Source organism: Polypterus senegalus, chromosome 1, assembly GCF_016835505.1.
Source record: "Polypterus senegalus isolate Bchr_013 chromosome 1, ASM1683550v1, whole genome shotgun sequence".
Classification (NCBI taxonomy): domain Eukaryota; kingdom Metazoa; phylum Chordata; class Cladistia; order Polypteriformes; family Polypteridae; genus Polypterus; species Polypterus senegalus.
Genome location: NC_053154.1, coordinates 218749614 through 218762611, shown reverse-complemented (window position 1 = coordinate 218762611; position 12998 = coordinate 218749614). Strand labels below are relative to the sequence as shown.

Genomic DNA, 12998 nt, shown 5'->3' with positions numbered 1-12998 from the left:
TGAGGTGTGGTGGTGAGTGCTGTCAGAAAGCAGAGTTGAAGAAGGCTGCTGGGATTACCTAGGGACCACATCAGTGCCATAGTGGAAAGCGAAGCAGAGACAACAGAGTGAAGAAAGATAGTCTTTGCTGAATGGAGTCTTAGAAGGGATATTATGGATTGCCTCTTCAGGTGTTGGCATTTCTGTGGTTGTGTTTCTGTTATCCTGGTTTTATTTTGTTAATTTTAAAAAGGTACTCATTTTAAAGAAGACTTTTAAATTGTGGTTTTACTTCTTTCCTGAATTTTACACATTTATTCTTTGAACTGGTTGGACCATTTTAATGATTTATTTCATTTTAGAATTACTTATTTGGGTGACACCTTTATCCAAGGTGACGTACAACCTTTATGATACAATTGGTTACATTTCTTTTTTTTTTGGTTTTCCAATTGGAGCACAGGCAGATTAGCTCATGGTCACACAGTGTCAGTAGCAGGATTTTAACCTACAACCTCAGGGTTTGAAGTCCAAAGCCATAACCACTACACCACGCTGCCTGCAATTTCCCTGTTTAATATATTGACTTGTACATTTGCACAATAATCTTTCATACACATTTTGCATCTTTATTTGAAAGACCTGTTTTATATCTCTCACTCACCACTGTGTCCATCCTAAGGGGTCAACATAACATCTGAGTGTGCAAGTTCTGGCACAGTAATCCTGACACTGTTCTCATAATATAATGCTTAGTTCATCTTTCATGAGCTAGTTAAGACACTAATGCAATTTGGCTAAAATGACACCCCTGGAGAAATAGCTATTTTCTTCATCTGAACCAGAGTCATATAAAAAGGTGGTAAAATCAACTGGAAACTAAAGCCTTTTGGGTGGTGACTCAAGAAAACATGTCAAGAAACTGCAGCAGGTGATTCTGTACTATATGCTTTACTATATCTTTGCCTTTCTTTTATGTTTTTTTTTATATTAGAATTCAGTCTTCTTTATCTTCATCTTTTTCCACTTCTATGTAGGATCAATATACTGTATTTGACCAACATTCTCTATCCAGATGCATGTTCATCCCAGTCAAACCCTTTTTCTTCTTGCTTTACTTTGTCTATCCAGTCCATTTCAGTCTCCCGTATACCTGTCTCTCCTTATCACATGTCCTTACTGTGAAATGATCATGGAGACTTCGATGAACTTCAATAACCTTTGTAAGAAATAGCCCGGCCATAGACAGACACAACAACGCAGTGTCCACCACACACACATTTATTTACAACCAATATTTACATATATTTACAGTTCACAGTCTTTGGTTCTCCTGGCCACCTCCACTCCTGTCTTGTAAACTCTGTCCTTCTTCCGCCCGACTATGGCTCCCTGATTGGAGTGAGGTGGCCCCCTTTTATCCTGTCCCGAATGTGCTCCAGGTGCCTGATGATGGACTTCCAGCAGCACTCCCCAGTGTGGCGGAAGTGCTGCCCTTGCACCCGGAAGCTCTCTGAGCATAAACAGTCCCTGGTCTGTCAGCACTTCCTGGTGTCCCAGAAGTGCTGTTCCCCAGGAATCAAGGACCGGCCGGGTACCCAGGGAAAAGAAGTGCCACTCTCCCAGTTCCTCCTTCCTCCAGGCATCCCGGCGGGGCAGGGTTTCTGGCCATCTATCACACCTTTTAATAGCAAACTGCAACACATGCACTTGACTGTGAACCCAAAGGCAGCGTAACAACATGTGCTTCTCTTTTTATACTTGTCCCACCTTTAATCCATCCTTTAATCACTTCCCCGAAGTTGCCGTAAAACACTTGGTGAATACACTGTGTTCCTTTTAATTACTATATATGACACTTACCACTTCAGTCTTCTTTCCTGTACTTTCTTAGATACTGTATCTCTCCCCACTTTTGCTGTACGCCTGATTGTCCCATTTCTTATTGTCTTCTCTGTAACTCCACACAACCATCATCTCAACATTCCTATTTCTACCATATTCATCTTCTTCTCTTGTGCTCCTTTTACTGCCCATGCCTCAGCTTCATACATCATTGTTGGTCTTACCATTGTCCTATAACCTTACCTTTAACCTTGATTCTTCAACTGGCTACTTTTAGATTTCAGTAATTCTTTGTTTTTTATAATATATTTTTATAAAAAAAATCCATTATTCTTTTTCTTTAAATAAGTGTAATTCTGTGAAACTTAATCTTAATAGCTAAAACCCCACCCACAGAGAATGTCAAGAAAAAGCATTTTAAGAGCGTTGAAGAAAATTAATTATGGGCTTTGCAAAGTTAAGCTGATGATTAAATAAATACAAACTCTTGCCTTCCCTTGAAGAAAAAAGCACAGTGTTTTCTTTTTCCAGCTTAATTTGCCATAACTGCAGTTTTTATTTAAATGAGAAGCAGTTTAATGTTTTAATGCCAACCCTGAGTACTTATTCATTTAGTCATTTCTTGTTAAATATTCTACTTCATCTTGTAGATCATAAAAACATTGCAGTTGGCTCCCCAAAACTGTCATTTTGCTTAAAACTACACTACAACTAACCTTTACTGTATTAAATTCCAACTGACAGTCAATCAGTAATTCATGTAAACAGTAAAGACATTTGATAAAGTTTATTTTTGACGCTGCAGTCAGGTTTATATTTTAGCCACTGAGGCTCATTCTAACCCTTCTTAGCCTCAGTCATATTTGTGGCCCATCAGTTGTTAGACTGCTTTATTGAAAAGGTAGTTTATTTGTAGTTGGCAGGTTCAACTTTTATGAAAAATGTCCCTATCTCTGATAGTGTCATGCATGGATAATAAAGAAAGCAAGGTTTTTTCTTGCATGAAAACTCTCATAAATTAAGATGCAAAAGTCTCAGGAATATAGCAAGTTATTTCCTGCATCATGCTGTATTAAATCATATGATCTTTTACAGCAGATATTTTAATAGCATTTTTGTGGTCTTTGTGCCTAATTCTTTTTTTTTATATGGATAAAATAAAATGGTCTGAAGGACTGTAACTAGCCTGTGAGTTGTAGGTTCCTCCTCTATGTTAGAATGACAAAGATAAGCATGTACTGCTGCTGCTGATTTATGCCTGTGCCATTGCTAATAGCAGGCCAAGTCTGCAAAAATGCCTTGTAAAACAAAATTATTCAGATGTATTACTGTAATTCCTTGGTGGAGTTTTTTATCAAAAGCACAAGTTTCCCTTTGCACATGCACACCATAGAAATTGTAGCAAGTAAGTAGATTTTTTGTGTGACATTTATTGTTTGTAAAAGATTCTTTTTAATAGTAAAATACACCATTCTAACCTTCAACCTTTATCCAACAGATAACACGTGTGCTGCTGTTGACAGCAGTTACTTCTCCCAACCTCCTTGCACCGTCACTGAGCTGTCACATACTGTTTATAATACAGGTTCAATACCTGTTACGTAATACCACAACATTGATAGCAATATTGAATTTGCTTAACTATTAGTATTTTTGTAACTTTTAATGAAATAAGATTCACATTTTTAAGATGCATATGAAAATATTAAACATACATATGGGCAGCGCACATCACTTGCAGCTCCAGGCATCTGGCTTCAATACCCCTGACAGGTTATAGTTTGAAATTACTTTCACATCCTTCAGACCTTCAATTTAGGTTAATTCTTAGGTTGACCCACCATGAGAGAATGTGGAAGTGTCCATGAGTGTGTCTAGTGATAGAGTGGCTTGCCTTGTGCTCACCTCTCTGTGAACCTGAAATGGAGATTGTAGGCACATATCTTCATATCACCTGTAATTCGCAAACCGTTTGACCTATTGAACTGAAATTTGGTACACATATACTATGTGACCTCTACTATCCACTTTCGAGGTGATGATTGACCTCCAAGGGTATTCCTCTTTTTATTTTTATTTTTATTTGATTGTGGAATCAACTCTCAGCAGCGGCCAGCAGGGCTATTCCCTACCACCTTTGCTGTCACTTCCCCTATCTCATATCTTAAATCATGCTTGTGGCAGATTGAAGACTTAAGTGGCAGCTTATGTGAAAAATGAAAGAAAACATACTAAGTAATTGCAACACAAACAATGACTTAATCAGTTTTAAAGATGCAGACAAAAGAAAAGAAGAAACGGGTCACTAGGGTGAAGAAAAGAAAAGCTGCCCAGGACGCAGCAAGCGTATCATCCTCTGAGGAAATGAATGCTAAACATACAGAGAAAGAGTATAACAACTATGAGTGCTCAAGTCAAGTGTATTCACTGCATGTTATTGTGCAGTGCGCCATTAACTGGTACAGTATGTCATATGTATTCAGACCTCTTCACTTTTTTCACCTTCTTGTCCTAAAATCATTTAAAATAATTTTTACTCACCTCAATCAACACTTAATACCACAGGGTAACAAAGCAAAAACAGGATTTTAAAAAGTTTTGCAAATTTTGAAAAGATTAAGATAATTGAGATATTTCAACACCATGTTTGGATTCCACCTGTCCATTGATTGTGCATGATCAGGAAAGGCAAGCACACACCTGCCTATATGAGGTCTCACAGTTGACAATGTGTGTGTGTATCAGAGTAAAACCAAGCCGTGAGGTCAAAGGAGTTTTCCTGCAGAGCTTAGAAACAGGATTGTGACAAGGTACAAATCTGTGGAAATCTAAAAAAACAAATGGAGCATTGAAGGCACCCAAAAGCACGAGTGTATTCATAACATGGAGTATGGAATAACCACAATTCTTCCCAGCGCTTCCCACCCAGCCAAACTGAACAATTGTGCATGAAGGAGTATGGTAAGAGAAGAGACCAAGAACCTGATGATCACTTAGTCCCATAGAACCTAAAACTTCCAGAACGATGACCATCACTGCTGCACTCTGCTGATCTCAGCTTTATGAAGTGAGGTCAGAGAGAAGCCTCTTGTCAGTAGAAGATATATGTAAAAAGGCACCTAAAAGTAACTCTCAGACTATGAGAAACAAGATTAATATCATGTCTGGAGTAAACTAGGCACCACTCATCACCTGTACAATACCATTCCAACAGTGAATCATCCCAGCCAGCATGTCCTTGTAGGGTTCACATAGGTTTCAAGTGGGTTACTGGGATTTATCTGGGCAGTGGGCTGTGAGTGGGCTGTATGAATGGCTGGGCTTGGGGCCCATGAGGGAAACCCAGGTGGGTATTTCTTATTAAATGGGCTATCATGTGGGTTGTATTTTTGCCCAGAGGGGACTGGATGGTCTCTTGGTCTGGAATCCCTACAGATTTTATTTGTTTTCTCCAACCTTTGGAGTTTTTTTTTTTTGTTTTTTCTGTCCACCCTGGCCATCGGACCTCACTTATTCTATGTTAATTAATGTTGACTTAATGTCCAGCCATTGTCTGAAGGGAGTCGGCCCCTTTTATAAGCACCCGGATGTGCTCCAGGTGTGTTTCGGCAACCTCCTACCAACAGGCCCCAGTGTGGAGGAAGTGCCAGCTGCATCCCCAGAAGCACTCTGGGTGTCCCTGCTCTTCTTCCCCCCAGCACTTCCGGGTGTGGCGGAAGTGCTGAGATCCAGGGTCTCCAAGGCATTGGGGCGCCCCCTGTCGGTGACCACAGGTCCCTACAGGGTAGAGCTTCAAAGCTCTGTACCCGTGGCCCTCAAAGGAACCAGGGTGGTCGCCCCCACATGGTCTGGGGAAGGCGTAAGCCCTCCTCCAGTCCTCCTGGGTGTCCCAGCCGGGTTGCCACCCTAGCCATCTCCGACAATGTATTTATAGGAACATGCAAGTGTACAAGTTATTTATCCGTTTTGTCATCGTTCTTTTGCATTTACAACTATAACAGCTGTCCACCTGTCCAATATTACAGCTTTGTTTCCACAGACTGTAGGGCATGCTGTTACACCTATTATAAATATATAGCTATATACAGTATATCAAATGAAATCGAATGCAATCAGCTTCTTTCTGTGGATCTTTGCAGTCCTGCTGTGTGCTGTTCCAAACCAGGCATTAATACTTCCTGTCAAGATACTTTTAATTTATAGAAGTTCTTTAGTAATTAGAAGGTCATCCTGAAATCCTGAGGCATTTGAGGTGGTAGAGATGTTGTTCCTCCTTTACCGAGGTGTCAGTGTGTTTGAACCTGGTTAGGTCGTCTGTGATATGGTCACTAAGAAACCGCTCACTCTCGATACCTGAGTGTTGTTAATACTAAGGGGGTAGTATTGCCTCTGCTGTTTTCTCCCAAAGTCCACAATCATCTCCTTTGTCTTGTTGACATTCAGGAGTAGACTGTTGTCCTGATGCTAGTGTGAGAAATCGCTCGCTTATTGTTGTTAGATATCAGGACTTTCATAGCTGTGTCATCAGCAAACCTGACAATGATATTAGGGTCACATGCAGCTAATTACACAGGCAGACAGGCACTGTGTACATCTCTTCTGAACCTTTTTCAGCCCTTCTTTATTCCATTAATAGTAATCTTTTCAGGTCCTCCCTGGTAACATGTAATCATTTGTTCCTATTAAAATGGCATTTCAAAAGGTTTACACAATCACTTCTATTAAAAGTAGAGAAGGAATAACATGTTTAATCATTAGCTTTCACAAATTCTCAAGTGCAATGAGGTATTATTTTGATTTCAGTTTTACTATTTTTTGAAGCTTTCCTCTTGTAATCATTATGAAAAAGAAAATCCTTTCATCATGTTTCTTTTTGAAATACAAATACCTTCAAGGTATGGTAACACAGAAGTGTAACAAAGTAAATTATGTTGATGTACAGTATGTAGTCTTTTGTTACAGGGACACATTTACTCATTTGAAGGGAAGTGTAGTACCCTGCCAGCAAGCACAATTACTCTTTTTTCTACTCCTCTTCACCAATGCCTTTCGTCACTATATGTACAGTGCGTTCCATAATGTTTAGGTGAAAGACATATTTTTTCTTGATTTACCTTTCTGCCCTACAGTTTAAAATTACAAATCAAGAAATTCAGATGTGATTAAGGTGCACATTTCAGACTTTAATTTAAGTGTATTTGTACATATTTCAGTCACACCATATAGAAATCACAACACTTTACATATAGTAGGCCACATAGTAGTGAAACAGGACAAACTTTAAAAATCAATGGAAAAAAATTTAATTCTGGCCAAGCAGAAGGTAGGTATGCTTCAATGTTAAACGTTGGCACTGTATCTGATCATGTTCAGCTCTGACAGGAGAGTGTCCCCCCATGTGGGGAGAAAACCATGTGGCCATGATATCTCTGGCAATTAGCAGCTATCCTCTAAAACACACGTAGCTCTAATCTCCCTCTCAAAAACATCAAACATTACTCCTTAACAATCTGTAGATGATAATGTCTATTGAACAAACAGGTATCGCTAGCTAAGTGGAGGCAAGGTATGCTCTAACACGTGGCGCTAGGTCGACCAACTTGAATGAAGGCTGGCGCTTGTGTGAGGTGGTCAGCACCCACCTCCCCTCAGCCCGCAGCGTCTGCCTCGGATTGGTGCAAATAAATCGGTACTGCAAGCGGAATATGATACTTAGCATGATGAAAGAAGTTGCAAAATCAATTGGAATGTTGAAGCAAATTACAGAAACTTGATCTTTAAGTAATTCTCTTGTGAAAAGTGGATAAACATACATTCACACAGACAGATGTTGTATTTTATTATATTATACATATATTGTATATGTATATATCTATACATTCATAGGTCTGAATCGCAATCTGATTATTTGGATGGTTACCTATCAGGTAACACTTGTGGTTGGTCAACCAGCAAATAGCCGCAACGTCCTCTCAGTTGTGAGAAGCAGATCATAGATATGTCATACAGTACCTCCCAAATAATAGAAAGAGTTCATGACACGTGTTTCCCCCAAATTTGGGCTCATCAGGTGTATGCACCTTTACTTCCCCTTACAGGGATCGAACCTCAGACATCAGCGCCTGTGGTGAAGCCTCTGACATTCTGCTGGTTTACTTACTTGACAGGGTGAAGATTGGAGTATTAAATTCATAGGTCTGAATCACTATGAATGTAATACTGCAATATTCACCCTGTCAAGTAAGTGAACCAGCAGCGGTGTTGCAACATCAGAAGCTTTGCCTCAGGCACTGATGAGCCCAAATTAGGGTGAAACACGTTTTTTGTATTCCTCTGTTATTTCGCAGGTAATGTATATGTGTGTGTGTTTGTGTATGTGTATATATATATATATATATATATATATATATATATATATACATACTGTGGAGCATGCAGACAGTGGTGATTCAAGACACTCTTAGCTTATACGAGGGATATCCAGAAAAAAAGGTCACAACAGCTGTTAAAAATCGAAAAATGAATATATTTCAACCAAATTTACAGGGTATGTTCCAAAATATATGTTTATTTCTCAACACAATCGCCGTCAGCTTCGATGCACTTCTTCAGCCTGGGCACCAGCTTTTTTATACCCTCGTCGAATACGCTCCGCTCCACCTCCGAAAGCCACTTCTCCACTGTCTGCTTCACCTCCTCATCGTTGGAAAAACGTTTCCCACCCAAGAATTCTTTCAGTTTGGTGAAAAGGTGAAAATCTGAGGGCGTAAGGTCCGGGGAATAGGGTGGGTGGGTAACAATATCCCATCCAAAGGACACAAGCAGGTCCTGAGTCACTCGAGCAGTATGGGGTCTGGCATTGTCGTGAAGGAGGGACACACCACGAGTCAGCATTCCCCTCCTTTTGTCTTTAATCTTTTTTTTCAATTTTTTTAGGGTCTCACAATATGTTTCAGCATTGATGGTTGTCCCTTTGGCCATGAAATCCACCAACAAAACCCTTTTTCTGTCCCAAAAGACAGATGCCATAATCTTCCGCTCTGAAAACTGAACTTGGAATTTTTTGGCTGATGGGGAATGGGTATGGCGCCATTGTTGGGACTGCCTTTTGGACTCAGGAATATAGTGACATACCCAAGTTTCATCTCCAGTCACAATAGAATCAAGGAACGCCTCACCCTCGATTTCATAACGCTGAAGAAATTCACGTGTAGCCAAAATGCGATTTTGGCGATGTTCTGGAGTCAACATTTTTGGCACCCATTTTGCACTCAGCTTCCTGTAATCAAGTTTTTCTGAGACAATTTCACCCATGAGACTTCGTGAGATGTGGGGGAACATTTCATGAAGGGTGTCAATCGTCACACGACCATCACTGCAAATTTTTTCATCAACTTGTTGCAGAAGCTCTTCTGAAACGAGAGACGGCCTCCCACTCCTTTCTTCGTCATGAGTGTCAGTGCGACCTTCTTTGAACGACCTAACCCACTTGTAAACATGCTGACGTGACATTACCTCAGGTCCATAAGTTTCCACAAGCTGACGATGGATCTCGGCCGTGGATTCGTGACGCAAAGTGAGGAACATGATGACCGAACGAATCTCGCATTGGCAGTAGGTGGAGCAAACGGCCTCAGCAGAGGTTGACGAACTCGCTTGCTGTGATGACATTTCACAACTGACTGACGCGGTCCCGGGCTTATTTTGACCGTTAGGACCCCCCTACACGCAGGTATGCCAACCTTCGAAAAAAAAAATTCCCTGCACCCTCCAGGGCACTTGTAACCTTTTTTTCTGGATATCCCTCGTAGTTGATAAAAAATAATACATAATACATTGGGTATACTGAAAAAGGTCTTTAGCAAAAATGCTCTTATTGTAAAGTAAAGTAAGCCTTTGACAGTGCAATTTATTACAGTTTCTTGTAATCCTATCAAGAATATCATGATTGGTTTGCTGTTCTGACAGGATTGCGCAAGGAAATTTAGCAACGACTGTAGATGTGAAAATGTTTTGTCTGTCTAACATGAGTCTTAGTTTTGTCTGAATCAGTGGCATGTTTCAGACAGGTTTTTTATTTGGAAATGTAAAACATGTTAAATGATGAAATGTCAGTAAATTACCAGGTAATTTGTTTAGATCTCTATTTTGCTATTTTGTTGTTAATTCAGATTAGACACCAAACAGCCATGTTTAATTATGCATAATAATTACATTAAGCATTTTCTGTATTTGCATCCTACACCTCCCTTTGTTCCTGGAATCCTTCCAACTTTAATTTATAAACCATTTTGCTCCAGAGCATGAAAAAGAGTGGTTCAAAGTAGGAAGTAGCATGCTAATCTGTTAATGAAAGAATTTATACATTAAAAAAGTAATACCAGTGCATATATTTGTTAAGTGTCTACAATTATTCTTAATTGCAAAATGATGACTATAGAATATAGCTGAGTTGTATTAGAGAATTTTTAAGTTTTCAGTATAATTAAACACTGACATTTGTACACTCTGGTCTCCCCTAACTAATAAGTTGGCTCCCAGTTGGTTTTGTTTGATATTTAATGTATTATTTTTGTCCTAGCACTTATTTTTGTTGGTAATGAAAGTGGCAGATCCTCTTTTCCAATTGTCAATAAAATCAAATGAGCCTTTGAGCCATAAGGTGCCAGAGTAGGCTTCGAGCTCCTGTGACACTGAACTGGATTAAGTGGGTTGATATTCTGTGGTATATACAGTATATCCATGTATTCCAACTGTAGGATTTATTAATTTTTTTACTGCTAATGATGATGGCAATTACAACTATAACATTTTCCAGCAAGACCTTATTATATAAAGTAATTATTCGTTTCACCATCAGTAACAGACTTGTGTCTAGTTTTTTGCTGACAGCTAACCATCAGGTTATTGTATATATTCAAGTCTATATTTTGGCCACTCCTTATGTTTAGGTTATGATATGTTTTCATGTCTAGATTTTGGCAACACCTTACCTTAAAATTATAATACAGCTTTGAGTCTAGACCTTTACGGTAGCTCACCTTCTGGTTGTTAGCCTCAGATAACTTTGTCATTAACCAGTTTTACACTTCAGTTATAACTACGGCTTCTCACATTTACAAATTCATCCGTCAAGCAACTTCAGTCTTTGTGCTTTTACCATTTTATGTCGTCTTGCTCACTCTTAGCATTTGACTTTTCAACTCTATTTATGGCTTTAGCATCTCAGTTTTTGACAGCACCCACTCTGAGTTTTAAGCTGTGACTCTCATCAGAGTTTCTCAAATGCACGGACATCCCCTGGTTTTGTTAACACTGTTCTAATGGTTGCTGACATTCCCTTTTTGACAGCATGCAATTTAGAGAGATCAGCTGGAACAAAAAAAGCAGGTGAATCCTATCTATGCTACGGTCCAGGGGCCTCATGTATAAACGGTGCGTACGCACAGAAATGTTGCGTAAGAACTTTTCCACGTTCAAAACGCGATGTATAAAACCTACACTTGGCGTAAAGCCACGGACTTTTCCACGGTACCTCATGCTTTGTCGTACGCAAGTTCTCCGCTCGGTTTTGCAGACTGGCGGCACCCAGCGTCAAAGCAATTGTACTGTTCCTGTGTGGTTTCTTATTATTTTCCTGACGTGGCTTTATAAATACACTGAAACTAAGCGCATATTGTTTATTAGTGTAATGCATCTGATTGTAATTAACTTGTAACAATATAATGGTCCAGGGAATAGCCATAGTATTCCAAATACCATAACTTCTTTAGCGTTGTTACTCTCACTTCTCCTTCTTCTTCTTCTTCTTCTTCTTCTTTCAACTCCTCCCGTTAGGAGTTGCCACAGCGGATCATCTTTTTCCATATTACTCTCACTGGAAGACTCAGAGTATTTATATCACTGTATCTGAGTGTGAATCACAGCAGCAGCTGATCGGAAAGAGAATTATCGGTATACAGCTTCATGGACACGCTGTCTCAGCCACTGCAAAACGTTTTAAAGCCTTTCCTGTACGGACCTCGCGGTTCAGAAACAGTTTCATCCCAAGAACTTTAAATGCACTCAATCAATAGCACCTTGTAGAACTGTTAGTACTTATAAGTACAATCACCCCACTGTAAACTTGCACTACAGTTATAATATTGCACAACCTGAGCCACTTTATAAAGCATGTATTTACATATGATGACGATATCATTTTTAAGGTGAAATGCAGCAAAATATGTTTATTAAATTATACAGATAAAACTTTAACTTCATTTAAATAATCTATATTCTTCACTGGGAGTATCGTTAAGGATAGAATAATTAAATATGTATTACGAAGATATTTCAATGTTCCTTAAATGTTTTGAAGAATCAGCACTAAGCTTACAGATGGCTTAACTTCTATTACAGAGCTGATTGTGTGGCGATCGGTTACTTGGGGAAAGAAAAGCACTGACTGTAGTGACGTCTACGCCAATATATATTGAATATAACACAGAAAGAGAAAATAACAACACAGCTAAAAACGCAGCGACAAATTTCGGCAAAAGTTAAATGCTTGTGTCATGAGCACGAGGCGGCTATGCAGTGTCTGCAACGGACGTGGCCATCCACCGGCACTGTGCAATTTTGTAAATGTGAGCTTTCAAGTTTCTCCAACACGCTATGTTACTCGATCAACTTCCTTTTGTTGATTATATCACGGTTTATTTGAACAAATAGTATGTTTTTCCTTTGCCTCCACTTGGTATTCACTGAAATTCTTATATTTTCCCCCGTGCTTTTCCCATTGTCTTTTCACAGAAGGCTGAGTTTAAGGGCGATTTATATTCATTTGCATATTCAAAGAAGCGTAATTCTGGGAGGAGTTGGGGCATTGCATAAAGCGCGTGCACGAGCGTTAGTTTTCACGGAAATCGGGATTTATGTAGCAGAAGAACGTGGAAGTTGGAGTACGCACAGATTCCTGCATCTGGATTTTTCTGTGCGTAAGCACATTTCGGCTTTTGTGCTTACGCCATGTTATAGTGCGAGTTCTACGCACGGCGTTATACATGAGCCCCCAGGAGATTCTCTTTGGATACTTAAAACTGACACAACAATAACAATTGTGCAAAGCAAAGACCAGCACTGAATGCAAAATGCCAATACACTACATATCATGCTGGCATGCATACGTATGT

General features: G+C 39.5%; 1 protein-coding gene across 1 annotated transcript in view; it reads right to left on the bottom strand.

The window, feature by feature from the left end:
- Positions 1-12998, bottom strand: part of LOC120541916 (histone-lysine N-methyltransferase SETMAR-like) — a 139023-nt gene that overhangs the window by 90083 nt on the left and 35942 nt on the right. The window contains exon 2 of the mRNA XM_039773933.1: positions 8930-9484. Coding sequence (XP_039629867.1) covers positions 8930-9484 — 555 coding nt within the window. The remainder of the gene's footprint in view (positions 1-8929; positions 9485-12998) is intronic.